The sequence below is a fragment of the Arabidopsis thaliana genome, chromosome 2 (genome assembly GCF_000001735.4).
Source record: "Arabidopsis thaliana chromosome 2, partial sequence".
Lineage (NCBI taxonomy): Eukaryota > Viridiplantae > Streptophyta > Magnoliopsida > Brassicales > Brassicaceae > Arabidopsis > Arabidopsis thaliana.
Genome location: NC_003071.7, coordinates 18,208,245 through 18,234,342, shown reverse-complemented (window position 1 = coordinate 18,234,342; position 26,098 = coordinate 18,208,245). Strand labels below are relative to the sequence as shown.

Here is a 26,098-nt window from a genome sequence, read left to right as displayed (position 1 = left end):
CGTTAGGAAATGGTGTCTTTATAACACTTTAGAAAAATATAATTAATCATTTTCTAATGTATTATTTTTGTAATTGAGTAATTTGATTTAAAAATATAAACTAATATAATAATATTGGTATTTAATCATTTCAAATATTCTTAATTATATTCTTTTTGAATACACGCATATTGTTCTAAACTATTAATTTCTTACAAAAATTCTATATTATTTATTGTGTCTACAAACAAAAGAGTCGTCTAATCATTTTTGGTTTCATTTTTTTTTTGCTAGAAATCAAAAACAAATTCCTCATTTTTTTTGAGGTAAGCTAATGTTATTTTCTAATAACAATCATAAGTAATACCCGTGGTTTAAAGTTTACACGGTATTAATTAGGTACTACAGCCATGGTGGACGGTGGATCTTCATCACCTAATCCGTACAATTAAGAGACAATTAATTACATTAAATCATGTGCATTAGTTGATTTAGGAACTAATTGATAAATCAACTCTAAAGACTAAAGTAGTGCGATAGATAAAGCTAAAGTATATATTTTCTTCAGTATAAAGATAGGAATATATGGGGACATATACTTTTGTCGATTTTGTATCCAGCTTTGCATCAGTGAAGTCTGAGCGAAGATATGACCAGACTTAAAAAGCAACTAAAAAGATGCATAACAGAAACACAAAAATAAAATTCATGCATCTGCTAGTCATAGAGGTTATTGGATTCATTGCACGTATCTTAATGATTCGTTTTCGTTTCACCTCCCTTGCTACAAAAGATTTGAAAGAGAAAATGTTAAATTCTTTAGGTCAGAATCAATTAAGATAATTTCATTTTCTTCTTGTGTTTTGTACGTCACTTGTTTCTTTTTTCGTTGGTTATGTACCAAAACATGAAAAGTTCAAAAATTGTTAATTAGAAGATTAAAGAGAAGAGTAAGAATAAAGATGAAATGAGGAATTGATATGGAGGAGTAGGACCCAAGTTTGCAAGGATGGTGGCTGGCTGGCTGCTCTGTTGTTTGTTACATCTCATTCTCAATCTTAATTCCAATTCTATGTGCTTCTTTCACTATTTCCCTATAGAATACCATTCTTGTTTTTTTTTTTCAATTTTCAAAAACCACTATAAGGAACTTTTTCAATAGTTGCTTGTTTGTTTAGACCAAGGAAGATGTCAAATAGATTTCTTCACTTTTCAAGTGGAAGCAAAATTATGCGGTCAAGTGTATTATACTAGTGTGTGTTTTTTTTTGGTTTAATACCGACTAATTTCTAACTCTAATCTATCAGTGAACGTCTTAAAACTAATATTGCTGAAGAATATATTGTTCTCTGCTACAGCCTACAGCATTCAAAGTTTCATCAAAAAGATAAAATGTATATATAACTAAAAGTTTTGGGTTAATAGATAATAGTCAAAGAAGACATTCGTGTTGAATGTTTCTTTTTTTTTTTTTTTTTTATCGTGGGGATTGATTCAATGCATTGTTCCAACCTTTTGACTCTTTCTCGTGTTTCCTTTTTTATTCGTTTTCTGAATTATACTTTTTAGACCCTTTCCTCGAATTTTTACTTGAGCCCTACTCTAGTAATACATAAGCATATATATAAAAATCTCTCAAATTTGATTAGGACAGTTTTAGTATATAAAAAAAGGAAAAAACGCATTGTTTAAAACGTGGTCATGACGAAAACGTTTGATTTCGATCGATGATATTTAAATAAAGGAAACACCTAACCATATTTATTCTTAACTGATCAAAGATCCTCCAATTTCACGAAGCCTAAAACTCTCAAAAACAGATTCAATAACGTCACCAAACCTTGAGGCTTTTTAAAGGAAGAAGCATTTGAGAAAATCGTAACTTCTTGACCCTATGCATTCTGCTGTGTACAAGGTATGGTTAGTGCTTGTAATATACAATTATATAATCTCTTTGTTTTAATAAGTGGTTGCTCATTAAGATGAATGTTACTTGTCTAGTGAATGAGTATGACGTTGTTGTGGTTATCAGGTTGGTCTTCATTATCTTTCTTGGGATATTTCTGGTGGCAATGCCAGATGTATTGCGATGCTCCAAGCATTCCAAGAGGTTGTTAAAGATTACTCGACGCCGCCTGAGAATACCCTTAATAGAGACATGACTGCTCAAATAAGTAGCTACGTCTCTTTCCTCATAGAATGCCGTCCGCTTTCGATTAGCATGGGAAACGCAATCCGATTTGTGAAAAACAGGATTGCAAAGCTGCCTATAACACTTTCTGAATCTGAAGCAAAAGCTTCTCTTCACTCAGATATTGAACGTTTCATTAACGAGAAAATCATAGGTGCAGATACAGTGATAGTCGAACATGCTGTCACTAAAATAAGAGACGGTGATGTCCTTCTGACCTACGGATCTTCCACTGTCATTGAGATGATATTAGTGCATGCACATGAACTCGGGAAAAAGTTTCGTGTCTTTGTGGTGGATTCTCGACCAAAGCTTCAAGGGAAGCTACTGCTTCGTAGATTGATCAAACGAGGCATTAACTGTACATACACTCATATAACTGCCATATCATATATCATGCACCAAGTCACCAAAGTGTTTTTGGGCGCCTCATCAGTTTTTTCTAACGGAACAGTTTACTCAAGGGTTGGCACTGCTTGTGTTGCAATGGTGGCTAATGCTTTCCGTGTTCCTGTGCTTGTTTGTTGCGAAGCCTATAAGTTCCATGAGAAGGTGCAGTTGGATTATTCAATATGCTCCAATGAGCTCGGTGATCCAAATGCTATTTCAAAAGTTCATGGAAGAGAAGACATAAACTACTTAAATGGCTTGACCAACAATGCAAAGCTGAAGTTTCTGAACTTGATGTAAGCTAGCTTGTGTTAATCGTACAAGTGAAACTATATATGTTCTGTTAATACTATTCTTCTCTGCCTGCCACTAAACCCGTTTGTGATTTTTTTTCTAATGATAGGTATGATGCTACACCTTCAGATTACATTTCCATGATAATCACAGATTATGGCATGGTAAGATTAATCATATCGGCTCTTAATTAAAAACATAGCATTATGGTGATCAAGTGATCTCATCCCTAAACATAACTCATGCAACACAGTTTCTCCACTCATTCAGAATCTCAAACCATTGAACACTGACCATGTTTTATATTTCAGGTACCTCCCACAAGTGTGCCTGTCATCGTAAGAGAATATCAGAAAGAACACTTGCTTCAAAGCTCAAAGATTGTTATTTAGATGCTCAAAATAGAAGTAAGAATAAAAATGAAATGATATGGAGGAGTAGGACCCAAGATTATAAGGCATGGTTGCTGTTCTGTTGTTTGTTACATCTAATTCTCATTCCTTATTCCAATTCTGTGGGCTTCTTTCACTATTTTCCCTATAGAATACCATTCTCGTTTTTTGTTTCAATTTTCAAAAACCACTATAAGGAACTTTTTCAATAGTTGGTTGTTTGTTTAGACCAAGGAAGATGTCAAATTGATTTCTTCACTTTTTTGATTAATGTTTTGGGGTAATTAATTAGTCAAAGAAGACATTTGTGCTGAATGTTTTTTTTTGCTGAATGTTTTTTTTTTATCGTGGGGATTGATTCAATGCATCATATTGTTCCAACCTTTTGACTCTTTCTCTTGTTTCCTTTTCTTTTCTTTTTAGACCCTTTTCTCTAGTATAAGCATATAAATCTCTCAAATTTGATTTCGACGATTTTAATATATATATAAAAAAAAGAAATTCGCATTGTTTTAAACGTTGTTATGATGAAAACGTTTGAATTCGATTTTTTTTTTTTAATAAAAGTAAACACGTAACCATATTTATTCTCAACTGATCAAAGATCTTCTAGTTTCATGAAGCCTAAAAAACTCTCAAAAAACAGATTCAATAACGTAACCAAATAACATTGGAGGCTTTTTAAAAGAAAGAAACGTTTGAAGAAAATCGAAACTTGTTCACCCATATCACATTTTGGCTGCTGCTTCTGCCAAACGCTTCTTCTTCTTCTTGACACTAGCTGATTTGTAACCGCCTTTACACGGTTTTCCCCACGGACTAACCGATGTCCTTCCTCTGCTTCCACTACTTTTGCTTTTTCCTTCACCTCCACCGTGTGGATGATCACACGGATTCATCGCCACTCCTCTAACTTTGGGCCTTATCCCTAACCACCTACTCTGTCCTGCTTTATATAGCTTCTTCGTTCCATGAGACGGGTTCGACACTGTGCCAATCGTAGCACGACATTTGGCATTGATCCACTTGGTGTCCCCTGACGGAAGCTTTATCAAGCATTTCCCTTTAGCAGGCTCCTTTAGGATCTTGGCGTTGGTTCCTGCAGCTCGGACCATCTTTGCGCCTTGCCCTGGGTTCATCTCGATGTTGTGGATGATTGTTCCGATACGCATCATACCTAGTGGCATGGAACTTCCTATCATTGAGTTGATGTCCATGTGGAGCATCTCTTCTTTCATTTGTGCTACCAATGATTTGTTCTGTGTATCAGCAAAACCTGCAAAACACCAACAGAGATAGAGGCTTTCTATCAAAAAATAAAACGCACACAAAACAGAAGATATGGATTTTGACAAAAAATAAAAAGCTTGATTGAAACTTTGGATCTCCAAATCCCTCAGGTTAAGTCACTTTTGAGATGTATATACTCCACACAGATCAATCTTAATTATAGACTAGACAGACTCAAGTCCCACAAAGTAGCTACATGCATCAATCAATGATACTCCACAGAGCTCAATCTTAATTATAGGAAAAGAATATAATCCAGCTAGCAAGAGACTTAGGAGAAGAATTAGATACAAATAGCACCATAGTTGCAGAGATCCCAGCTTAGGCCCTAGTTATAAACTTATTCTAGTTACATAGTATCTTAACTTGAAGTAGCATAGTTTTCAGCTCAATCTTTAATCCAAGACTAATTTATGAAGAAGAGCCGATGTGATACAAGCTCATTCTTTTATCATCTAACAAAAAGAAGCAACCGCACTTTCACACTAGCTCATCATCTAATCCAGAAGTAAGTAAGTTCGTTCATCCAGTTCCTAATCCATCTAGAAGAGGTTTGTAGCTTGATAAAACCCACAACATAGGAAAAAAAATCAACTTGACCACTTAAATAGAAGAGGCTAACATAACAATAGACGTTACTCAATGTTTTGTTGTTTGTAACAATACTCTGCCTAAGGAAAATGGCTTTAACTATTATTATAAAACTCACAGTGCAACCATGTTCCTACACCATTTCACAACCCATATATCACCTCTTCAACAAATTCATTCAAGGTTCAAAGCAAAGAGTGAGAAAACTTGAAAAGTCTGTCAAAAGCATACATCTAGAATAAAGAGTAATACCACCTACCTGTAGAGAAATTGCGAAATGCTGGACGAATAACGCTGTTGAATAAAGAAGACGAAGCAGAAGCTCGAGCTCTGCATAACGCCACAAGACCTGACATGGAGGGACTGCTGCTCTAAACAGTATAAAGGTAGGGTTTTTAAGCACTACAGCTCCAACAACCTATCCAAATAAACACAAATAATTAACAGTCTGGAACTGTACATATCCTTGAAATTAGGGCTTCTACGCACTACCCACATACCTAAATCGTCACGACCGATTTTTATTTAAAATTCCGAATCAGAAAACTGTACAATATCACTAAATCCGGTCATTTCTTGCAATGATAATTTGAGCTATCAATCTACTGGGTTAAGTAATGGCTTCGTATAATGATGTAGCATGAGATCGGGACAAACCTGCAGTATGCCAAAGTCCTCGAAGAAACCTTTGCAATTTGAGAGAGAGACTGATCGAGGAAGACGACTATGGGTGTGTGAGAGAGAGCCTAAATGCCTAATTGTTTTAATTAAAATCGAGAAGACAGGCCCAATTCATTAATACAAGCCCAATACACCAAACCCACTAGATAGGCCCAGCTCGTTCTATCAGTGTTTTCTACACCATGTGCAGGCGCGAGAAAGGAAGAACAGAGCACGTATGTAATAAACGTCTCCATTGTAGAATCACTTGAGATTAAATTTTCTAAATATGAATTAACACATGATCGTTGAGGATGTGAACTGCGTTTTAGGTTCATTCATGTAATTGATAAACGCCAATGTGAAACACAAAACATAACTAAGCTAACGAGAGACCACAATGATATAAGAAGTCCAATAAAAAGACGGCTCTATTCAAAAGTCTGATCCATCAGTTATCAAAAAGCACACAAAACAAGTCTTTCTTTTTTTTTAATTTTAAATAGACATTTCAAGATCGGAGATTTAGTAACTATGACCATTCTGTCTCTGCAGCACTTTGTTTCCTTATTCCTGTAAGAAAATGAAATTAATATTAGTGAGCAAAAACGATCATAACGTTCAAGCTATAAGCAAAAGAAAAGAATATATAGGTAAATAACCTCATCGTCGTCATCATCATCTTCCTTCTTCAGACGGGTCTCTCCACCTTCCTTGATAATAGGAAGCTTCATAGCTCCAAATGGTGTATCAACATCAATATTACCTTTGATTGTGTACCCTGTTCCTTTACCACGAATCATATCCCAAAGCGCAGAACCAAAGTCCTTTGGTCGGAATGTCATCGGCACATTAATCAATCCGCTTCCGTTTTTGTCAAGCTTGATCGAGTCCGCGATCTCTGCTTTCCCAATGCTTACATCACACAGCCAAACTTCACAGTCCAAGTCATTGAGCCCCAAGTCGAAATCATTCATGTTCTGAAGCCTCACATGGAGAATCGCCACGGTTTCCTCCAAAGAGAACTTCTGGAACTTAATCTTCTCGATATCAACATCAGGTTTCTTTGGAATTGGGATCTCTCCACATTTCTCCAGCGGCAATGTCAGTCTTCCCAATACTGGCACATCCACAATCAGATCAACCTTGATTCTGTAAGGTATGATCATCCCGGGGTTGATATCGTTGTAAGTGCTCTTGATGTCATCATAGATCAACGTCAATGGTATCTTCACAGTTTCTTCTCCATGAGCCTTGAGTGTTCCAGCATCCGGGATCAAACCAGAAACCAGTTTCCTCCCATCGCTCTCGACCAGGTAGTTGACATCGATGAGAGGGATAGGAACTGGATTCGGGTTCTTGACAAGCACATCCACAACAATATCTGCCCTCTCAAGATTGATCTTAGGGATATGAATCGCAGAGACATCAGCAGTTGGCTTCCCAAAGCCAATGGTTCCCTCGAGTTTCTCACCAATGTCATGAATGAAATCTTTCACCTTATCGAGGAATCCACCTTTCCCTTCTTCTTTTTCCTCGTCCTTATCCTTCTGACTTCTATCGACGATTTCCACGTCACCCTCCTGATGAACTACTCTACTGATGATTTCCGGTTTATCCTCAGATGTCGACATGCCTCCTAAGCAGCAAGAAAAGTCAATTAGTGCCACAGAAACAAAAGCTTAGAGTATCAAAGAATAGACAAAACTTCAAGCATTCAACGCCGAGAGTAGATTCATCAATCACAGCAGGACAATGGTTGTAAAAGTCAAACAAAGTGTAATCACAGTTTTTAGTAGTTGTAAGAGGCTATAATCACCAAAACAAAGTTTCTCACCAAAGACCATAGAGAACTCGCATCACATTAGATATCATCAACTAGGATCCTAGTGGAATATCCCAAACCAAAGAACATACAATGCATCTCTGTACTAAGAGACAATGATCATATCACGTGAATCAAGAGGATTCGTGGGAAATACAGATCCGAATGTTCGATCTACACATGATAGCACTAGATCAACCTAAATGTCAAACAGATCGGAGAAACAAAAAGCTCGATCTAATTACACCACCTTTTTCCATGTATTCCGATCAAATCATGAAGGATCAACGCAAGAACAACAATGAAGAGAAATAAAACTTAGTGGATTTGATTTTTACCTGGATTGGATGAATGTGAGTCACAGAGACAAAGAGAAGAGAGTGCTCCAAGAGTCACAAAATGATTATAGATTGTGGAATTGGTTGATCCGTTGAACTTTATATTAACTATTATCAATGTGACGCGTAATCTTCGCTCGCCGACAAAATTTTCGTCGTGTAAGATCCTTATTGGCTTTTAAAATTGACATCCATTTCGACACCTCAATTTCAAGATATTACAACAAAGAAGATCACATTTTTGATTAGTACAGAAAGACCCCCAAAATTCGGAGGAATTATTATTATCATACGATTCAAAAAAAAAAAACAAGGCCAGAAGCTTACAAAAGCGTTTAAATGATTTTGTAACCAAGGGTAAAACATTTTGACAATCTTTGAGGTACAAACAATTTCAGAGACTGGATTGTAACCAAATGGGACAACATCAAGAGGTTCTCATACGTGATCATGTTCATCCATCGAACGAGCCGAGCTATTTCAGGTGGTGCTCAAACAACGACGCCATTTCGAGCTGAAAAACAAGAGGAAGAAATATTCAAAGACTTTACCAAAAAGACATAAGAACCCGAATGGTTATAACATGACCAGTTGCTCAATGGAATGATCAGGAATTTCTACATCTTATTCTAACAATAAAGGATTGAATCATAATGATACTTACCGCCGTCAAAGCAGTTTCAGCTCCCTTATTGCCGGCTTTGCCACCAGATCGATTCAGAGCCTAGAGTTTCAGTTAACCACAATATTAACAAATTCAGTGTTCATCCATTATGATGAATAAGCTATATATCATCAACTCTTGCATAACACAACTTAAACCTGATCCATGTCCTCGCAAGTCAGTACACCAAATATGCATGGAACGCCTGCAAATTGGATTTTTTATAAGCTTTAATTACTAGAGTCAATAGTGCGTAAACACAAAATTTGAAGAAGTAATTCATGATGAGGGAATTTAAACATCCAAAATCCAAAGAAAAGCAAAAATGAACTACCCGCTCTTTTAGGTTCGGAAGTATACAAAATCAATCTTTCAGTGTTTCCAAAACAATGTCAAATAAAAATGTCTAAAGATGTATATCCAGCAAATAAGTATCGAGGTAAACCTGAATTTATGCTAGCAGAAAGTACTCCAGACGCAGCAGAGTTGGCAACAGCATCATAATGTGTGGTATCTCCTCTTATCTAAACCACAACAAGGACAACAGTAATATCAAAATCCAACTCTTTAAGTATATGTTATCAACATAAAGCAACTACTTTCTGAAGCCATATGAGGAGAAAAACAAATGGAATAGCCTGAGATTCTTTCAAAACAAGAATCATACCACAGCGCCGATACATAAAACAGCATGAAATTTTCCCGATTTCCCAAGATTTTGTGCAACAACACCAATTTCAAAGCTGCCAGGAACCCAAATAACCTGAATAAAAACAGTGTCATTAGCTTTGTGAAAGCTCATAACTTTTTATTCTGTTCTACAAGCAAAAGACTTTTACTTCAATGTCTTCTTCTCTGACTGAATACTTCTTGAAAGTCTCAATCGCTCCTTCCAAAAGCAACTTAGTCACAACCTCATTGAAACGAGCTACCACCTTGAGAAAGAAAAATGAATCAGAACCAAGTCAACACTGCAATTGAGCTCAAAGTTTTCAAATTTCACTGTAAATCAGAACCAAGTCACTAAATCTAAGCAGCGCACAAAGTAAGAAAGCGATTCTGAGAACTCACGATGGCGAATCTAAGACCTTCGCCTCTGATAAGAGACCCCGTAACATGGCGAACAGCAGCCGTCTGTACGAATGAAGAGCGTAATTCCTTCTCTACAGCTAGTGGTGACGCAAATCCTAACACCAAATGTTAACATCTCAATCACGAAATTGCGAAAAAACGATTTGAGTTATTATAAGAGAAGTGAGAGAAAGCAAGCTTACCGGATGTGGATGAGGAGAATGAGAGATTATTGGATTTGTTCACAGAAGAGCCACCGTGTATATAACAGGCGGAGGAAGATTGACGCGAATTGAGCTGACGGTGTGCCGTCGGTATCAGGCGGAGACACGGCGGCGAAGCTAATGACTTCATTTTTCGTTCGTCGGAGTTTTAGAGACGGTTCTTCGTTCTTCAGGTTAAGAGTGAGACTGTGAGGTCCATTAGCTTATCAAATCGGTTCAAGGCTTCCGGTTTATTATTTTCATTAAAATTACGGTTTCATTGAATCTATTAGTTTGGTTAGAGATTTCCGGTTTGATGAAAAGGGATAAGCTAAACCCTACATCCCCAATCACTCTCACCGGCCGGAAATTTTCAGACAAAAGTGAAAGATTTAAACTTTTGACTCCGTCGTAACAAAGAACAAAACTTCCGTATCCTGGAGAGTAAATTCCTTTATGGCTACGAATGGGTACGTTTCGAAACCTACGAATTTCACGTTTTGATTGACGGAGATGAGCTTTAAACTCTTTAAGAGGATTCTATTGAATTTAAACGATTTGATCACAGGTTAATGGCGTCGTCCAGTGTGTTTCTTCATCGCCCGCGTATCGCATTTGCTTCTAGAACGAATCAGACTGTAGGAAAATACGGTAAAGGCCGTGTTAGTTTCATGGGCATTGGGACACGTCGTCTTCCGGTGGTTTTATCCATGACGGCGATGGCGGATTCCGGTGAGGAGGCCGTGAAATCTGTTTTGCCTGGAAATGGCATATCCATCATGGTAAACCTGATCATCTGATGATTTCTCTTAGACTCAAAGTTGTGAGATTTGACTTTGCATTACCATTTAAGTTTGAAATGTAGAAATGTCAAAGCTTGTTCCTTTTGAAATGGGGATTTTTATGTTGGATTTAGCTATATTCATTATCTCTTATTCTACAGGTGAATGGATGTAGTGGCAAAATGGGGAAAGCTGTAATTAAAGCAGCAGACTCTGCAGGAGTAAATATTGTTCCCATATCGTTTGGATCTGCTGGTGAGGATGGTCAGAGAGTTGAGGTCTGTGGAAAGGAGATTACTGTGCACGGTCCAACTGAAAGAGAAAAGGTTCTTTCTTCGGTGTTTGAGAAGCACCCGGAGCTAATTGTTGTCGACTACACAATTCCCTCTGCAGTAAATGGTAAACTTCAGAATCTCTCATTTCTACCATCAAAAGACAATTGTATTCTAGATTTGTTGAAGTTATGGTTGAATTCTGGTTGGCGGAACGATCCTTGATTGAGTTAGTTTAGAATTTGTGCAAGTGAAAATCATCTGCTAGAAGTGTTTTTTTTGTCTATTGTTTGTTGATTTCAAGTTTGGTATTCTCGCAAAATGTAGATAATGCGGAGCTGTATAGCAAAGTAGGTGTTCCTTTCGTCATGGGAACAACTGGTGGAGATAGGAACAAATTGTATGAAACTGTTGAGGAAGCAAAGATTTATGCTGTGATTTCTCCACAGATGGGTAAACAGGTATGTGTACTTGAATGTTTCTGGAAGAAATGATTACTTATGCATGTAAGTTAAGATCATTTTTGCTCATATTTGTGTGCTTTGTTGGTCTATAGGTTGTAGCATTTCTTGCGGCCATGGAGATCATGGCTGAGCAGTTTCCGGGAGCCTTTTCTGGTTATTCCTTGGATGTACTTTTCTTACTTCTTTTATACATTCAAATTCTTTTTTCTTTCTCTGTTAGTTTTATATTACTTCTTGCTACATCTAATCAACTGCCAATCTATATGTAGGTGATGGAGTCTCATCAAGCTAGCAAATTGGATGCATCCGGAACAGCAAAAGCTGTTATTTCTTGCTTCCAGGAATTGGGTGTGTCTTACGACATGGATCAGGTGCATTGGTCATCCTTTATTGTTTACATCTTGGCAATCACTTAATTTATCCTCGGAATGTGAATTTTCTGTGTATACAACTTTTGTGGCAGATACAATTGATTCGGGATCCAAAACAGCAAGTGGAGATGGTGGGTGTACCTGAGGAGCATATCTCTGGTCACGCTTTCCATCTTTATCACTTGACATCACCCGATGAAACGTAATGCAATATCTAAGATATTGTTTATACTTTTCTTTGTTTCCATTGTAAAAGTGTCTCTGTTCCATAACTAGCTCCCTTTTCTTTGTCTTTCTTTGCAGTGTCTCCTTCGAGTTCCAGCACAATGTCTGCGGCCGATCAATTTATGCTGAGGGTACTGTTGATGCCGTGCTCTTCCTCGCCAAAAAGGTTCTAAAGCTTGCTCTTATTGCTCATCATGATTCTGCGAAATTGAATCTCAGCTTTCTCTGAGTCTCACCGCTCTTCTCTATAATGCTAATTGTTGATTCAACACTTTTGTGAAATGCAGATTCGATTGAAAGCAGATCAGCGAATCTACAACATGATCGATGTCTTGAGAGAGGGAAATATGCGTTGAGCTTTCGAGTTTTGCCAGTGCATTGACCAAATGGTGGTTGTAGAAGAGCTGAGATTAGATTTACCAAATCATCAGCTGTGAAAATTAGATGTTTGGTTTCCCACTTCTTCTGCCTTGAGCACAGGCTTTTGAAATTCCTTGGTATATACAAGAACTTGCCATTGTATTGTTCATGTTTTGACCTCTTTACCTCAATGTTATTCTCCTTTCTGGATCATTGAAGTGAAGTCTTATTGATCAAACTTCTCCACAACAATTCTCAGACAAAGTAAAACCTAAATTCATCAAATGGACCCTTCACTTACCATTTGATGATTCAACATCTAAAATGAGATCAAGTGCATAATCATAGTAAGGAACTTGACCACTCAATCCGCAGAGATTGAAATCATCTTGTATATAATCTTAATCGACAAAGTTTATTCAATCTGGTGTTGTTAAGATTTTTGGCTTTTATTGTTATTCTCATTGAACAAATGAGTCACTTCGACTGTTCTTGGCGGTATGCATTTTAGGGCAGGCAACTAAGAAGAACTCCGGGGAGTCTTTTAAATGTGTAACAGTGACAGCTTATTTGGGCTTTAAATGGGCTTCTCATGAGACACCAAAGAACGGTTTTATGTTCCATAGGCCATGAGAAACAAATGAGGGAAAGTAAGCTCCATCAATGTCTGCAATAAGCATTAAGGAAAGAAGCTGCTGGTCTTGTTGGTAGTATATATCCATATAATTAGCAAGACTTGTGAAAGTATATATTCAGTGTCGAGCAAGTGTCACTAATTCATAATGCAAAAGGAAGGAATTGGAATCTGAATCGGATTCAGATCCAGGCAAGGTAAACACATTCTCAGACCATTCAATGACTCCCCAAACCAACTCGCGCTCAAGCAAAATTAGTGCACACCAAATCTCCGTTTTACATTCCTTAGTATACGTCTTCCACCAAACTGTCACTCTCCTTCCTCCGCCAGGGCTTGCCACCGAAAGAAGATAATTACAAGACAATTCTTCAAGTCCCCCAACCGTCCAATGCCACGCCATAGCGCCACGACAGCGAACTAGTTTGAGTTTCCCATCGGAAACCGATGCTTGGAAGTCTTGGTTATCGATCTTTAGCATGCAAACATTTGGACACAAGTCAAGCTTGTCCATGGGTGTATTGTAATCAAGCGTGTCCATCGTTGTAGTGTCATAAACTTTTCCACTAATTAGGAGGCCACAATCAGGAAAAGCTATGCCATCCTTTATTAGAGCACATGGAATCACACCCTCTTTGTTCAAGGCACCTTCCGGAAATGGCTCCCAAGTTTGAGTCATTGGGTCGTAAATCTCTCCCCAGTTTACGCTGTTATGGTACTCGCTGCTGCATCCTCCGTACACATTGATCTTACCGTCAATCACATTAGCGGCTGCTTCTTTTCGAGCTATACGCATTTTAGGGAGTCGACGCCATTGATGAGATTTACAATCGAGAACATAAGCTCTCCTGCTTCTCTTTTCCTTTGCGACGAATCCGCCCAGCAAGTAGATCTCTGAACCAGTTGAGACAACAGTTGAGCAATTGGGATGTGGATCTGGGTAAGGAAGAGAAGGGAGTGGTATCAGTTTATGTTTAGGAGTTTGAGAGAGTATGAACCAGCTAGGGTTAGGGTTGTTGTTGTTATTCAGGTTTAAGCAGACATAGAGGCAGGTCTCGTTTTTTAGGATGCGGAATCGTTCGGCTTCGAGATCAGGCAAAGCGAGGAGTGATCTGAAACTCTTGGATACGAGAGAGAGAATTGGATCGTGGGTTCTCGAGACACGAGACAAACAGTTGAAAACAACGTCGTACGGTAACGACAGAAACGACTTGGGAGACGACTCTGATGATGATGACCTCATGTCTTCTTCGGTCGTCATCGTGTTCGTGTCTTCGGATGGAACGTTTAATCTAGGGTTTATATGGGTGTAATATATACGAGAGCTTTTACCCTAAAAGTAATTAAAGAATTATATACAAAATTGTAACTATTTAGCGAAATTCTAGTTTGAAAATCTTATTTATCAATTTATTAAATATTTTGATATCTTCTAGTTGAACTTGAATCCACTGTAGAAGATAAGATAAATATTCAATTGGCAATTGCTTAATGGAGTTAGTAGCATTTGATTAATCTTTGATTATTTTTCAATATTCAATAAGTCAATATATTATAGATTGATTATCCACGATTCAAGAGGGGACTGAAACACCATATAACAAACTACAAATGAACGTAGAATTAAAAAAGTTCAACACGATTCAACAGTGATTGAATAATGAAGATCAGTTCCGTATAACACAAGATGTAGAAGAAGTACTCTTGCTTACCATAGCAGCCATTCCTTTAGTAGTGGAATATAACGAACATGAATAAGACCATATAACATCTCAGCAGCTGATTCCCCCAAATTATAAATGTTCTCAACGTTTTACATATTTGCATCATCATCACCAAAAAGTTAGAATTGACAAAAAAAAATGTGTTTTTTAACATTTTTTACTCGGATGGTAAAAAAAGGCAGAGAGTGAAAAACTCCTCTCTCTCTCGTTAGGGCTTCTCTCTCACGCGCCTTTCGTATCTCTCTCGTCTCTAATCGCTAAACTCCTTCAGGCGAGAAAGCGAGGATCTTTTCGATTACCCATTTGATTTTTATTGCGAAGTCGTAATCTTCTTCGACAACAATCTTCTGGGTATCTCCAGAATGAGCTATCTTCTTAGGAGGAACAAGTTCGTAGCTTTACTCAAAAGACAGAGTCTCATCTTTCCGATTACTTCCACTGAAGCTAAAACCCTGATAAACCCAGATCCTAATATCCCTCAATTTCAAAACCCTTGTTCGATTTTCAGGATTGCTCACTATGCAACCCAATCTTCAAAGTTTCCAGAGTACGAGATGCCTACAGTCACATGGGGAGTTATACAAGGGAAGAAAGAGAAGCTCGTGAATCGCGTCAAAATCTGCGACTATCTCAAGGGTTTGGGGATAATCACCGATGAATTGGAGAGTATTGAGCTACCTTCCACCATTGAAGTCATGTGTGAGCGTGTTGAGTTCTTACAGAAGCTAGGGTTAACGATTGACGATATAAATGAGTATCCTTTGATGTTAGGTTGTAGTGTGCGTAAGAATTTGATTCCTGTCTTGGCTTACTTAGAGAAAATTGGAATCTCGAGATCGAAATTAGGAGAATTTGTTAAGAACTATCCTCAGGTTCTACACGCAAGTGTGGTTGTTGAGCTTGCTCCTGTGGTTAAGTTTCTTAGAGGACTCGATGTGGAGAAGCAAGATTTGGGTTATGTATTGATGAAGTATCCTGAGCTGCTAGGGTTTAAGCTTGAAGGCACGATGAGCACATCGGTTGCGTATTTGGTGAGCATTGGTGTGAGTCCTAGGGACATTGGTCCAATGGTAACTCAGTATCCTTATCTTTTGGGAATGAGAGTTGGAACCATGATCAAGCCTTTAGTAGATTATCTAATTTCCATTGGTTTGCCAAAGAAAATTGTGGCTAGGATGCTAGAGAAACGTTCATATATAGTTGGATACAATCTCGAGGAGACTGTTAAACCAAACGTAGATTGCTTGATTAGTTTTGGCGTCAAGAAAGAACTACTACCTTTGCTTATAGCTCAATATCCTCAAATTCTCGGGTTACCAGTGAAAGCCAAGATGTCTACACAACAGTACTTTTTCAGCTTGAAGCTCAAGATTGATCCTGAAGGATTTGCTCGTGTGGTAGAGAAAATGCCACAGATTGTAAGTCTTAAGCAGAATGTGATAATGAAACCCATTGAGTTTCTCTTGGGCAGGGCATTTCAAGTTGAGGACATTGCGAAAATGGTTGTGAGATGTCCTCAGATCCTCTGTTCCCGAGTGGAACTCATGAAGAATAGTTACTACTTTTACAAGACCGAGATGGGGAGACCGATGAAAGAACTCGTGGAGTACCCTGAGTACTTTACTTATAGCTTGGAGTCAAGAATCAAACCGAGGTACCAAAAACTACAGAGCAAAGGAATCAGGAGTTCATTGAACTGGTTCCTCAATTGCAGTGACCAAAGATTCGAGGAACGATTACAAGGTAACTTCATTGATCCAGATACTGAAGGTCCAACGTTTGACATGGGTGGGAAGTTAGAAATGCCTGGTGGCGAGATAGTGACTGATGAGGAAGAAGATGAGAGTGATGATGAAGTTCTCTACAGACGCACTCTTACTTTGTAGAATAATCAAAAGTCTTTTAGCTTAATTGAGCTTTTGCATTTAGCTACAATTTTTTTGCAAGCATTGTGTTCTGTTGCTCTCTCTCCAATTGATTTTGTTGCCACATTTGCTAAATCTTAAATCTTTAGATGTTAAAGGACTAACTCTGACTAATCTACAGCTACTCAGATCCAAAATCAAAATTTGATTTGGTTTTTATAGAATTTTAAATTATGTGTCTTTGGTGGTATCTTGTGGAGAAAGAACTACTCCTGAGCTGGCTACTATGTCAAAAGTGGAATAGGTCAACAAGAATTTTGGAGAGTTATTAACATTATTTCTAGTTTGGTCCATACAAGTTTTCATTTTCTCGTTTATGACCTTACAAATATACATTTTAACAACAAACCCCAACTACAAACTTTACGTATACATCAAAAGATCACAAAATAACGATATCTACATGATTCGTTGTACATAAAATCAAACACAACACGAAATAAAAATGCAAATTTCCTAAAAAATTTTTTTTTTTTTTTTTCTGTATTTGAGAATTTTCTTGAAATGATAAAATTATTGACCTGAGATGCAAGAAAACAATCTATGGCTCTTGAATCTTACAAGTTGACCCTCCCGCGGCGGAGTAAGACTCTTCTCCGGAGCTACACCACCGTTTCTTTTGGTTTCCCGGCTTGATAACGATGAGAAATCTCCAACGGACCAGCCACGGCGATGGTGACGACCGTCGACGTTCATTTCAATATCGGAAGCGAAGTCGTAAGACTCACGAGTTGTTGCGGAATAGGAGAGACGTTCGTAACGACGACGAGTTAGGTTCTTCTTCACGGCCTTAAGGGCCATTGGTATTAAACCATCCATTGATGATACTCTCTTTTTGTTTTCTTATTTCGCTCTTTGTGGTTCTTTGAGATGAAGCAAAAGGTTTTTGTTAATGGTTATTGACTTTGGGTTTGGTGCTTAGTTACCTTCCAATATTCTTCTTTTATATTTGTCTTTCTTTATACAAGAAACCTCAACCTTTTTTAGTATTGTTTCTTCTCCCATTTGATTTATGTCACAAATTATAATAACTAGGCTCTTTTTATAGTTACCTATTTGGAATTGCACATTTACACAATAAATTATATAAACAACATGATTATCTTAGTTTGTAGAGTTATATGGTTACGGTGTATCTTGTTTTGACATTTCATGATCATTATTTTCTTGGTCATGTTCAAAACATTTATATGTAATTTAAGTATTTAACAGCAAGTGGTTGATCGTGAGATTAATATATTTTTATACTTGATATGATCTTTTGTTGTTGTCAACGAGAAACAGATTAAAGAACAAACTTAAACGTAAATCATTAGCGCTCAATGCATATGCATATATTTACATTAAAAAGGATTTGTGATTGAGACCTCAAAAAAGTCCAACAGGTCACTTCCTTTTAAAAAATGATTTAGCTGTTGCACACGTTATCCCCCATTGATCTTTGACTTGGTGTATGTGTATATCAACAATCCAAAATATATTTCAGTGAAGATTTTGTGAGACTTTAAGTTTGTTTGTTTGTTTTGTTTTGTTTAGGTTTATCTCCAATAACTTTTTTTTAATATATTTTTCTAAATAGAAGACTGGTTAAGATAACCTCTAATGCTTGTAAAGAAAGTGAGATATCAATAAATAAGTCGAGATACTTTGCCAAATACCAAAGAATATTAATATCATAATGGCAAAATCGTATACATTAGGATTACCAAAATTCGATGTCACAAAATATTCTGAATTCTGAGTTCTGACAATGTATGATAAAATTGTAACTAATGTGAAAATGTGGATTGTTTGTATATAATAGTAGCAAGATTTTTATTAGTACTTAACATGTGATAAAATTTCATTTCTATAAGAATAGTTTTGAAGATCAACTAAACATCGCGCATAAACTCATCAAATGTATGATGAGAAGTTGTCACGTACATAGCGAAGTAAAGTATTGATACTTCCCTAACCAGTATTGTTAGAATTTGTCTCAACGTTCAAGTTACCACCACATTAAAGATGCTTTTTCGTTTAAGAAAATAAAACTAAAGACGGTCAAGTCATCGGAATATAAATAAACAAGACTTAAAGAAGTAGATTAGTAGTAAAAAAATTTAAAGAAGTTTAGACAAGAGTGACGACAAAGCTGATGATGTTTCTTACGCTAACAAACACTAACCATATTGAATTATTCAAAAGCGACATTTTTATCTGATGACAAGAATTAAAGAAAGTGACAAAACTAGAAAGATAAGACCTAAAGAAAAAAACACACTTAAATTTCTGATATACTGTAAAACTTGAGATTTATTTTGGTATAAACTGATATTTTAATATCAATTTTTGTGAAAAAAGAAACCTAAGTATTTTGATATTCACTTATAAATATGCTAATATAGCTAAAGAAGAAAAACTAATTACCCAAGAAAAGTATGAAACAACCTAAGTGTGTTTCATTTACACCACAAACGATGAATAACATCATCACTGAGATTAAGTTGCATTAAACACTTCAAATTCACTGTTCTCTTGTTCAAGTCCTTCAAGTGCACTTCACCTCTTAGTTTAGCTCTGGTCTCGAGGATTATTAGCCTTCTCTCTATATCATTCTTCAACCAAACAGGTGATTTCTGATTCCCTCTGTAAGCCACTTCTGCACTAACCTCTGTTCTTAAGTCACCAAATGAAGCCACTCGTTGTCCATTAATCCTCATTTCACCAACAACATCACCGTTGTACAAGATTTCTCCTCTACTAGTGGGAAACTCGAAGAACCCGAGATTCGGATTCTCAATTCTGATTTCCATAGCCAGTGTTGCGTTAAAGTAAAGCGATGATGATGATGATGTATTGTTGTTGTACCTGAGGTTTCTTACTTCAACAGATGTCAAGCTTGCTGTCAGTGGCTTGGCTATGAAAAAGAAACCGATGACGATGAAGATGAAGAGCAGCATGCAAAGCCCTGCAAGGATAAAGATGATGATTTTGCCGGTGATGTCACTCTGTTTCGGTTGGTAAATTCTGCGAGCTTCATCAACATCTTTGCTCCTTCTTCCATATGCTGTTTCAGCATAAACAGACATTTCCCCTCAGAGATTGTTTGACCGATAACTTTTCAGTATTGTCAAGAGGAACTTAGATGATAACAAAAAGATATATACTCAGCAAAGCCAAATCCCAACAGAAAAAGCTGAGAATATGTGGAAAGTAGAAAGTATGAATGGGTTCTTGATCAACATTACATTAAAAGATGATGAGTGTTTTACGAAATAAGTAAGAGATGCTTAAAAGAACCCTTTTTAGCTTTGTTTCTCCTTTTGTATACTTTGCTTTTTTCCAAGACCTGGAACAAAGGAAAGGTATCATGAAGCATCAAACTTTTATTGGAAGATACTGAGAAACAACAATGTCCTTTGCAAGAAGAAACCAAAATACAAGAATATAGCGATCCGATAATCGTGTGAATCCTTCTCTAGTATTTTGAAGGCTGAACAATAAAATAGTATAGCTATTTACCGAAAGGCTGTATAGAGACTAAAACTGAAGCAAAGGGAAGGTATCAGAAAAAGTTTAGTAGCAAACTTTCATTGAAAGATGCTGAAGTAACTGAGTGATCCTGATAATCTCATTCTCTTGTACTGTATGAATTGAGCAGAGAAGTCAATGGTTAAAGAATCTCAAATATTCTGATGCGCTCATAAAAAAATGCTGTTTACAGTGGAAATGTGGAGACAACAAGAGATAAAACACAATAACAGAAGGAAAATTCTTTAGGTATCTTGCTAACGTGGACCTACTTACAAAGAAACAGAAGCTAAAACTATTCTTTCTAGGAAGTTAATTCTTGTAACATGCCATCCAATTTGAATCCTCAGAACAAATCAGACCACCTCCATCAGTGCTTATTGACTCTGCAGCAGAGCATGGAAGCAATTCTCTTCCTTTTCCCAGAGAAGCAGCACTTTCTTTGTGATTTTGAATATCAAATTCAGTATCTGTAATCTGTTGGGATTTCATTTCAGGCATGTGGCTATTTGTTTGCTCTACTCTCAAATGTGTCCTTGACACTTTATCCAGTGTTACATGAGGATGACAAGAACTCCTGTCAACTAAACCTCTCTGAAACTGTGAGAGATCAATAGAATCAGAAGATGTGGCCAAATAGTCGAAGTTGAAACTTGAACGGCTCGGCTCCCATGATGAAGCCTGGATCCTTGGTGACAAACCGGCTGACTGAAACTTCATTGTCAGTGATTCCAAATCTGAACCAACATCATGTTTCTTTTGGATTTCAGCTTGAGAACATGAGAGTCCAAAATAATTGTCGAAGCTTGAGTTGGATTCAGGTGTTTGAATAACATTCTCACTTCCCAGCGTATCAACAGATAAGGGAGACGATTTGTCTCCTTTCAAATGCTCAGAAGGATCTAGCTCACATGTAGGGGAAGTGTCGAATGCTGAAGCTTCACCATCACATGATGAAAGGTGAATGAATCTTCTGAACCGAAAAAGTTCATTTGGAGAAAGAGAAGAACTGATCCTTCTCGTTGTCTCTTTATATATATCCATGGGCGAAAGACTTCTACCACTACTAATGTTGCATAGATCCGAAGAAGCACTACGATCTGATAGTGGCGAAGGAGTCTCATGGCCAACACACTCAACAATTTGCTGAAACTGAGAGAAACCATCATCAGATATTTCCTTCTCATGTTCTTTCTCCTCATCACAAGGAGATAAAAGCCAGTGCACTGACGCATCCGCAGGCAAAGGCATAACAGAAATATCATCATAACTCCCGTCATTACCAAAATCTCCTTCATCAAATTCATCAGAATCATTCAGTATCTTGCCTTTACCAACCTCAAAACCATTTTCACCCACAGTGAGTATCCCCTTAGGCTTGCATTTCCTCTTATCACTAACACCTGAGAGTAAATGTCCAGCAGCATAACAAGCTTGTGATTGAGCTGATGCAGACAGATTCATAGACGATCCACACTGTATCTCTGGAGACACCGAAGCTTGAACAGGTGGTGTCCTATCTTGATAACTACTACTGTTGCTACTTAGTCTACCATCATCAGTAGCTTCACTCTTCCTTCTATAAATCAAATCAGATCCAGTTTCTAATTTAGAAACAGGAGTACTCTGAGCAATACTGTCATCTACTCTAATCGTAGTTTGGCTATCTTTAAGCTTAACATTTCTAGAAACAGAAGATTGTTTCTTCAAAACCGAAACTTTCTCCGGTTTCATGGTAATCTTACAAGTTGGTCTCTTTCCAGATACAGGATTTGTCTTGCATCTCTGAGACTTCAGCAAATTAGGTTTCTCAGTAAGAGTAGATTTCAACTTAACCTCCTCAAGAGAGCTTGGTTTCTTTCTAATTAAGGGTTTACTAACTACCGGAGCAGATTTGGGGTTTTTAGCTACTGATCTCACTGGTCTACGAGGAAAAACTCCCAACGAAGAAGAAGATGATGAAGAAGACGATGAGAAAGAATGAGAGAGCAAGAACCTGTGACAACCGTTGGATGCTTCACCGGAAGTTGAACCAGAAGCACTCACATTGCTACAACTGCTGCTTCCAGAGCTTCTTGTACTGAAATCTCTCAAAGGGTTCACCGGAAATCTCTCCCTTTTCAGTTTTTTCTCATTTTTCTCCGGCGGCTGTGGCTGAGACTGAGGAAATTTCTTCGTTTGCGCATTTGAAGAAGAAGTTATTCGATTCATCCTATGAGCATTCGACCAAAAAGCCTAAAGTATCTCTCTTTCTTCGTGTCTCAGTGTTCTCTCACTGTTTCCGATCTGCTTGATCTGATATTTCAAAACGACTTTTTTTTTTTGGCGGAGGCGCAGAGACGAACAACAACAAACATTAAAATGAGAAAAAGATCGAAACTTTGACGGAGAGGCTTTTGCTTTTGTCTTTTTCTCTTTAATTACCGACTTAACCCTCAACTTTTATTTCGTGCTCCAACAAAAACAAGGGTACATCGGTCATTTACCGAAAGAACAACACTTTTTCCGATGTTTAACGGCTAAATCGCCACCGTGTATTGATTTATTCTTTTGTTCCTCAGCTGAGAGAGAAGAAGAACGATGAAAGGGGTTCTACTTGACGAATCTGTACTGTTTAGTCCTGAGAGTGAAGATTCTTCGCCAAGTCTGCGAGAATCAGTCCCGTCGCTTCTCAGGCTGCTTCGTTATTCCATGATCCGAACGGTAACGACTGATTTGAATTGCTATCTCAAATTCCAAACCATGATTCTTATTATCTGCATTGCAGATTTCCGAAATTAAACCCTTTCATGCAAAATTTATAGATTTGTCTTCAATTAGTGAAATTGTATAGTGATTCTTCAATTGAGAGCTAGATGAGAAATGATTGAACTTTATATGCAATTCTTCTTTTGGTTTCCACTTATCGTTCATACTGATTTTCTGCAGGGGATTTCATATGGACTTGATCTTCCGGAAAACAAGGTTTGAGACTAACTATTTCAACTTGAGCCTACGAATGTGATGACTATTCTATGTTTTAAGCAAAGAGTTTTGTTCAAGTCAAATCTTTGCCTTGTCTAATTGTTTAACTTTGTTATGAGATTGATTTTTCTGTAACATGTGATAGGTGGATCTACTGAGGAAAACGGCAGCAGAATACTCGATCAATTGCTTGCCTTTAGAGACGTCTCTTACGAGTGTTACCTTTGGTGATACTCTCAAAGCATGGTATAGTGACGGTAGTATTCTGTATGTTGCTTCAAGCAGAAAGGAAGAGATACTGCGTGAACTTAGTCCCAGTCAGCTAGTTGTTTTACTCGGTTAGTGATGAAGATAATCTCTAGTCCTATAAGAGATAACTTATTCAATAATTCCAGCTTCTGCATTTATTGTCTAAATAGTTTGCTCTTTGAATGTTTAAACATGCTTCCTGATTCGAATTATGGATCTTTTCGATTTATGAACTCTCACTAATAGGAAAAAGATAGGCATTAAAGTTTGCTACATTAAAGTTCTGAGTTTCCTTTTGTACTGATAACTTTTATGAGGCACCTAACTTTGTTGGATTTTTTGGGTTTCTAGATGTTGAAGGCGATTCACTTGAGGATCCTAACATAATTCATATCCATAGTCTTGAGGAGCTGCCAATGACTATTTGCTGCATAAACAAAAAGGTATGTCATGACTGCAGTTCTGGCTTATACTAGAATACGCTCATAGTTGAGAAATAAGCTGGTCTGTTTGAAGAAAGTACTAATTGTAGGCCAGAACTAAACAGTGTAAAAATGTAGTTCGAGATGCTTGATATTACACCTTCATTACCATTTTTTGGTTTGTATATCTTGCCGATTAGTATTTTGACCACCCTTTTGATATCGCCTCCCAAAACAGGCAATGGGTGATGGTGCTGCAATAGTTGCTTACATCATGAAGCCATCTCGGGTAGAGGACTTTGCCAAGGTTAGATCCTTATTTGCAATCTGACTCTGAAGTATTATATATATGGTGATCATTGCTTAGTTTTTGGCTCTCTGTGTGCTGGTCGTATATATGCTTTACCCTCTAGGTCATTACTGATTCATGAAAGTAATATGGATATATATGTAATGTTCACCGATGTTAAATTTTCTGATTTTCTTAGAGGGGTGCTTTACCCATGTATCCTACTTCATGTGGGTTGATATTTCTGCCCCTCATGTTTGAGTTCCCTCTTGCATCTCAACTCAAACACGCTGATATCATTTTCCACAAAGCAACTGATGAAATCTTGTCCATTGAACTGAACTGCTCCGACTCAAAATCATCTGTTGCAGTTACATTCTCTACCGGCATGGAGAAACTGAAAAAGTAAGCTTCTCAATTCTTTGTTTTCAATCTAGCACTCAGTTATATCTGCAAGTGGCGTATAGATACCATCATACACAAATATGAGAAACCTTGTTAAAAATTCTCCATTCAGGTTTGCATAATGATATAAGGTATTTGCAGGTATATGGAAGATCAAAATGCTTGTGCCATAGTCGACCCTATTCGAAATATATATCCAGTCGTAGACCGACTCAAGATGCAACATATTCTTCTTGGATTAGAGGGCCTTGGTGCAGCAGGACGAAAGATAAGAGGTGCCTGCTTTCTCAAGGTCGTAAAAGTCCTCTCATTTTGATCAACTCGTCAATCTTCTTTATGCTTATAATCTTACATAGTTATCTCTTGAGACCTTTAGTCTGGCCTCTTAACTTCTCCAGTTTCGCATTGATGCTTTTCTTTTTTACTTTAGCAAATTAATATCAGAGTTCCTTATCTGCAGATTGACAGCTATGATGAACCAGATCTGGCTCAGAACTTGTCAAGAGCTGGACTCTCTCTTCCATGTATTGTGAAACCACAGGTTGCCTGTGGTGTTGCTGATGCTCACAGCATGGTGAATATCTCATACTTTCCATCTAGATTTGATATCTCGCAATATCTGTTGCTCTTTTCACAGCAGAACAAAAAAATTCCTCGTTTTCATGTGTTTCTCACAGGCCATTGTCTTCCGAGTCGAGGATTTTAAGAATCTGAACACTCCTGTTCCTGCCATTATCCAAGTAAGTCATAATGTAATATGGATACCCAAATCTAGGGGCACACTCCTAAATCAAGATGTCAAGCATAGAAAAACTTCTCAACCGATGTTTTGCAGGAGTATGTGGACCATTCATCTAGGATTTTTAAGTTTTACGTCTTGGGGGAAACGATCTTTCACGCGGTCAAGAAATCGATCCCTAGTTCTTCTAGTCTGAGGAAATCAGCGGAGGAAAATGGTCTCAAACCAATTCTCTTTGACAGGCAAGATTTCATAACAGTTCCATGAACACATAGCCTTCAGTTACTAAAAAGATTGTAACTTTGGTAGTTCCATTACCTCCACAGCTTAAAATCGTTACCTGTTGATTCCGCAAACCAGAACCCGGTAAGCGAGATTGATCTAGAGCTAGTTACAGAAGCAGCTACCTGGCTAAGAAAGAAGCTTGATCTCACAATCTTCGGCTTTGACGTAGTTGTAAGTATCATCCTCATCACACAAGACCCTTTATATATAACTCATTTACTTACACATTGTCTCTTTATTAATCTCCACAGATTCAAGAAGGAACAGGAGATCACGTGATAGTAGACTTGAACTACTTACCATCCTTTAAAGAAGTTCCGGATAACATCGCAGTTCCTGCATTCTGGGAAGCCATCAGAAACAGATTCGACCAACATGTCCAAGAGAAGCATTGAATCCAACATTGTGGGAAGCGAAACTCTTCTGTCTGTTTATTTTAGGAATGACCTGAAGCTGCTTTATGCTTCATACTCTGAGACTAATAATAATTGAGAAACATCTTTTATGGAATTTTGTAATTTTAAGACCAAACAAGTGAAGTTTTTTTTCTTTTGTCGATAAGAACAAAAGTCACATTCTATAAATAT

At 37.4% G+C, this 26,098-nt stretch overlaps 11 protein-coding genes across 14 annotated transcripts; 4 read left to right on the top strand and 7 right to left on the bottom strand.

Annotated features, from left to right (window-relative positions):
* Window positions 1–1,712: 1,712 nt before the first annotated feature.
* AT2G44070 (NagB/RpiA/CoA transferase-like superfamily protein) lies at window positions 1,713–3,478 on the top strand. Its single transcript, NM_129970.4, has 4 exons — window positions 1,713–1,894; window positions 2,012–2,856; window positions 2,964–3,018; window positions 3,166–3,478. The coding sequence occupies exons 1-4, from the start codon at window positions 1,874–1,876 to the stop codon at window positions 3,244–3,246; spliced, it is 1,002 nt and encodes a 333-aa protein (NP_181935.2). The 5' UTR covers window positions 1,713–1,873; the 3' UTR covers window positions 3,247–3,478.
* On the bottom strand, window positions 2,936–5,913 carry AT2G44065 (Ribosomal protein L2 family). 3 transcript variants are annotated; one of them, NM_201956.3, is made up of 5 exons: window positions 5,785–5,913; window positions 5,628–5,673; window positions 5,387–5,545; window positions 3,753–4,522; window positions 2,936–2,953 (listed from the first exon to the last, which is right to left on the bottom strand). In NM_201956.3, the coding sequence occupies exons 3-4, from the start codon at window positions 5,481–5,483 to the stop codon at window positions 3,975–3,977; spliced, it is 645 nt and encodes a 214-aa protein (NP_973685.1). In that variant the 5' UTR covers window positions 5,484–5,545; window positions 5,628–5,673; window positions 5,785–5,913; the 3' UTR covers window positions 2,936–2,953; window positions 3,753–3,974. The 3 variants fall into 3 exon arrangements, with proteins under 3 accessions (NP_973685.1, NP_001325084.1, NP_566007.1); NM_001337071.1 differs by having other exon boundaries at window positions 5,628–5,913; NM_129969.5 differs by lacking the exons at window positions 2,936–2,953; window positions 5,628–5,673 and having other exon boundaries at window positions 3,736–4,522; window positions 5,785–5,870.
* A 136-nt stretch (window positions 5,914–6,049) lies between these two features.
* Window positions 6,050–8,080, bottom strand: AT2G44060 (Late embryogenesis abundant protein, group 2). 2 transcript variants are annotated; one of them, NM_129968.4, is made up of 3 exons: window positions 7,951–8,080; window positions 6,450–7,426; window positions 6,050–6,360 (listed from the first exon to the last, which is right to left on the bottom strand). In NM_129968.4, exons 2-3 carry the CDS (start codon window positions 7,419–7,421, stop codon window positions 6,355–6,357), a joined length of 978 nt encoding a protein of 325 aa, NP_181934.1. In that variant the 5' UTR covers window positions 7,422–7,426; window positions 7,951–8,080; the 3' UTR covers window positions 6,050–6,354. The 2 variants fall into 2 exon arrangements, with proteins under 2 accessions (NP_181934.1, NP_850408.1); NM_180077.2 differs by having other exon boundaries at window positions 6,192–6,360; window positions 6,450–7,423; window positions 7,951–8,024.
* A 29-nt stretch (window positions 8,081–8,109) lies between these two features.
* COS1 (6,7-dimethyl-8-ribityllumazine synthase / DMRL synthase / lumazine synthase / riboflavin synthase) lies at window positions 8,110–10,130 on the bottom strand. Its single transcript, NM_129967.4, has 8 exons — window positions 9,889–10,130; window positions 9,686–9,801; window positions 9,454–9,549; window positions 9,282–9,377; window positions 9,060–9,138; window positions 8,773–8,819; window positions 8,615–8,674; window positions 8,110–8,464 (listed from the first exon to the last, which is right to left on the bottom strand). The coding sequence occupies exons 1-8, from the start codon at window positions 10,037–10,039 to the stop codon at window positions 8,426–8,428; spliced, it is 684 nt and encodes a 227-aa protein (NP_181933.1). The 5' UTR covers window positions 10,040–10,130; the 3' UTR covers window positions 8,110–8,425.
* A 50-nt stretch (window positions 10,131–10,180) lies between these two features.
* Window positions 10,181–12,649, top strand: AT2G44040 (Dihydrodipicolinate reductase, bacterial/plant). Its single transcript, NM_129966.4, has 9 exons — window positions 10,181–10,358; window positions 10,457–10,670; window positions 10,832–11,069; window positions 11,270–11,403; window positions 11,499–11,573; window positions 11,676–11,777; window positions 11,870–11,979; window positions 12,081–12,168; window positions 12,290–12,649. Exons 1-9 carry the CDS (start codon window positions 10,345–10,347, stop codon window positions 12,356–12,358), a joined length of 1,044 nt encoding a protein of 347 aa, NP_566006.1. The 5' UTR covers window positions 10,181–10,344; the 3' UTR covers window positions 12,359–12,649.
* A 465-nt stretch (window positions 12,650–13,114) lies between these two features.
* Window positions 13,115–14,257, bottom strand: AT2G44030 (Galactose oxidase/kelch repeat superfamily protein; the record flags this gene model as incomplete). Its single annotated transcript, NM_129965.1, has 1 exon — window positions 13,115–14,257. The coding sequence occupies one exon, from the start codon at window positions 14,255–14,257 to the stop codon at window positions 13,115–13,117; it is 1,143 nt and encodes a 380-aa protein (NP_181931.1).
* A 526-nt stretch (window positions 14,258–14,783) lies between these two features.
* AT2G44020 (Mitochondrial transcription termination factor family protein) lies at window positions 14,784–16,784 on the top strand. Its single transcript, NM_129964.3, has one exon. The coding sequence runs from the start codon at window positions 15,083–15,085 to the stop codon at window positions 16,604–16,606; it is 1,524 nt and encodes a 507-aa protein (NP_566005.1). The 5' UTR covers window positions 14,784–15,082; the 3' UTR covers window positions 16,607–16,784.
* A 105-nt stretch (window positions 16,785–16,889) lies between these two features.
* AT2G44010 (uncharacterized protein) lies at window positions 16,890–17,769 on the bottom strand. Its single transcript, NM_129963.3, has one exon. The coding sequence runs from the start codon at window positions 17,462–17,464 to the stop codon at window positions 17,159–17,161; it is 306 nt and encodes a 101-aa protein (NP_181929.1). The 5' UTR covers window positions 17,465–17,769; the 3' UTR covers window positions 16,890–17,158.
* A 1,002-nt stretch (window positions 17,770–18,771) lies between these two features.
* Window positions 18,772–20,254, bottom strand: AT2G44000 (Late embryogenesis abundant (LEA) hydroxyproline-rich glycoprotein family). Its single transcript, NM_129962.3, has one exon. The coding sequence runs from the start codon at window positions 19,714–19,716 to the stop codon at window positions 19,087–19,089; it is 630 nt and encodes a 209-aa protein (NP_181928.1). The 5' UTR covers window positions 19,717–20,254; the 3' UTR covers window positions 18,772–19,086.
* A 46-nt stretch (window positions 20,255–20,300) lies between these two features.
* Window positions 20,301–22,609, bottom strand: AT2G43990 (GPI-anchored adhesin-like protein). The gene has a single exon (NM_129961.3). It carries the CDS (start codon window positions 22,367–22,369, stop codon window positions 20,471–20,473), a length of 1,899 nt encoding a protein of 632 aa, NP_181927.1. The 5' UTR covers window positions 22,370–22,609; the 3' UTR covers window positions 20,301–20,470.
* An 89-nt stretch (window positions 22,610–22,698) lies between these two features.
* On the top strand, window positions 22,699–26,090 carry ITPK4 (inositol 1,3,4-trisphosphate 5/6-kinase 4). Its single transcript, NM_180076.2, has 12 exons — window positions 22,699–22,861; window positions 23,087–23,122; window positions 23,268–23,460; window positions 23,723–23,814; window positions 24,032–24,100; window positions 24,282–24,487; window positions 24,629–24,779; window positions 24,948–25,061; window positions 25,165–25,227; window positions 25,323–25,468; window positions 25,553–25,682; window positions 25,763–26,090. Exons 1-12 carry the CDS (start codon window positions 22,739–22,741, stop codon window positions 25,904–25,906), a joined length of 1,467 nt encoding a protein of 488 aa, NP_850407.1. The 5' UTR covers window positions 22,699–22,738; the 3' UTR covers window positions 25,907–26,090.
* The last annotated feature ends 8 nt before the right edge of the window (window positions 26,091–26,098 follow it).

Bases quoted from the DNA above. Each gene is read 5' to 3' on its own strand.
- AT2G44070 (NM_129970.4), top strand. From the start codon at position 1,874: ATGCATTCTGCTGTGTACAAG. The intron at 1,895-2,011 runs GTATGGTTAGTG...TGTGGTTATCAG, and splicing joins TGCATTCTGCTGTGTACAAG to GTTGGTCTTCATTATCTTTC. The intron at 3,019-3,165 runs GTAAGATTAATC...TTTATATTTCAG, and splicing joins TAATCACAGATTATGGCATG to GTACCTCCCACAAGTGTGCC.
- AT2G44065 (NM_001337071.1), bottom strand. From the start codon at position 5,483: ATGTCAGGTCTTGTGGCGTTATGCAGAGCTCGAGCTTCTGCTTCGTCT. The intron at 4,523-5,386 runs GTAGGTGGTATT...GGTGTTTTGCAG, and splicing joins ATTTCGCAATTTCTCTACAG to GTTTTGCTGATACACAGAAC.
- AT2G44060 (NM_129968.4), bottom strand. From the start codon at position 7,421: ATGTCGACATCTGAGGATAAACCGGAAATCATCAGTAGAGTAGTTCAT.
- COS1 (NM_129967.4), bottom strand. From the start codon at position 10,039: ATGAAGTCATTAGCTTCGCCGCCGTGTCTCCGCCTGATACCGACGGCA. The intron at 9,802-9,888 runs GTAAGCTTGCTT...ATTTGGTGTTAG, and splicing joins ATTCTCCTCATCCACATCCG to GATTTGCGTCACCACTAGCT. The intron at 9,139-9,281 runs GTATGATTCTTG...GTTGTGGTTTAG, and splicing joins TTTTATGTATCGGCGCTGTG to ATAAGAGGAGATACCACACA.
- AT2G44040 (NM_129966.4), top strand. The intron at 10,671-10,831 runs GTAAACCTGATC...CTTATTCTACAG, and splicing joins GAAATGGCATATCCATCATG to GTGAATGGATGTAGTGGCAA. The intron at 11,404-11,498 runs GTATGTGTACTT...GTTGGTCTATAG, and splicing joins CTCCACAGATGGGTAAACAG to GTTGTAGCATTTCTTGCGGC.
- AT2G44020 (NM_129964.3), top strand. From the start codon at position 15,083: ATGAGCTATCTTCTTAGGAGGAACAAGTTCGTAGCTTTACTCAAAAGA.
- AT2G44010 (NM_129963.3), bottom strand. From the start codon at position 17,464: ATGGATGGTTTAATACCAATGGCCCTTAAGGCCGTGAAGAAGAACCTA.
- AT2G44000 (NM_129962.3), bottom strand. From the start codon at position 19,716: ATGTCTGTTTATGCTGAAACAGCATATGGAAGAAGGAGCAAAGATGTT.
- AT2G43990 (NM_129961.3), bottom strand. From the start codon at position 22,369: ATGAATCGAATAACTTCTTCTTCAAATGCGCAAACGAAGAAATTTCCT.
- ITPK4 (NM_180076.2), top strand. From the start codon at position 22,739: ATGAAAGGGGTTCTACTTGACGAATCTGTACTGTTTAGTCCTGAGAGT. The intron at 25,062-25,164 runs GTGAATATCTCA...TGTTTCTCACAG, and splicing joins TTGCTGATGCTCACAGCATG to GCCATTGTCTTCCGAGTCGA. The intron at 25,683-25,762 runs GTAAGTATCATC...TAATCTCCACAG, and splicing joins TCTTCGGCTTTGACGTAGTT to ATTCAAGAAGGAACAGGAGA.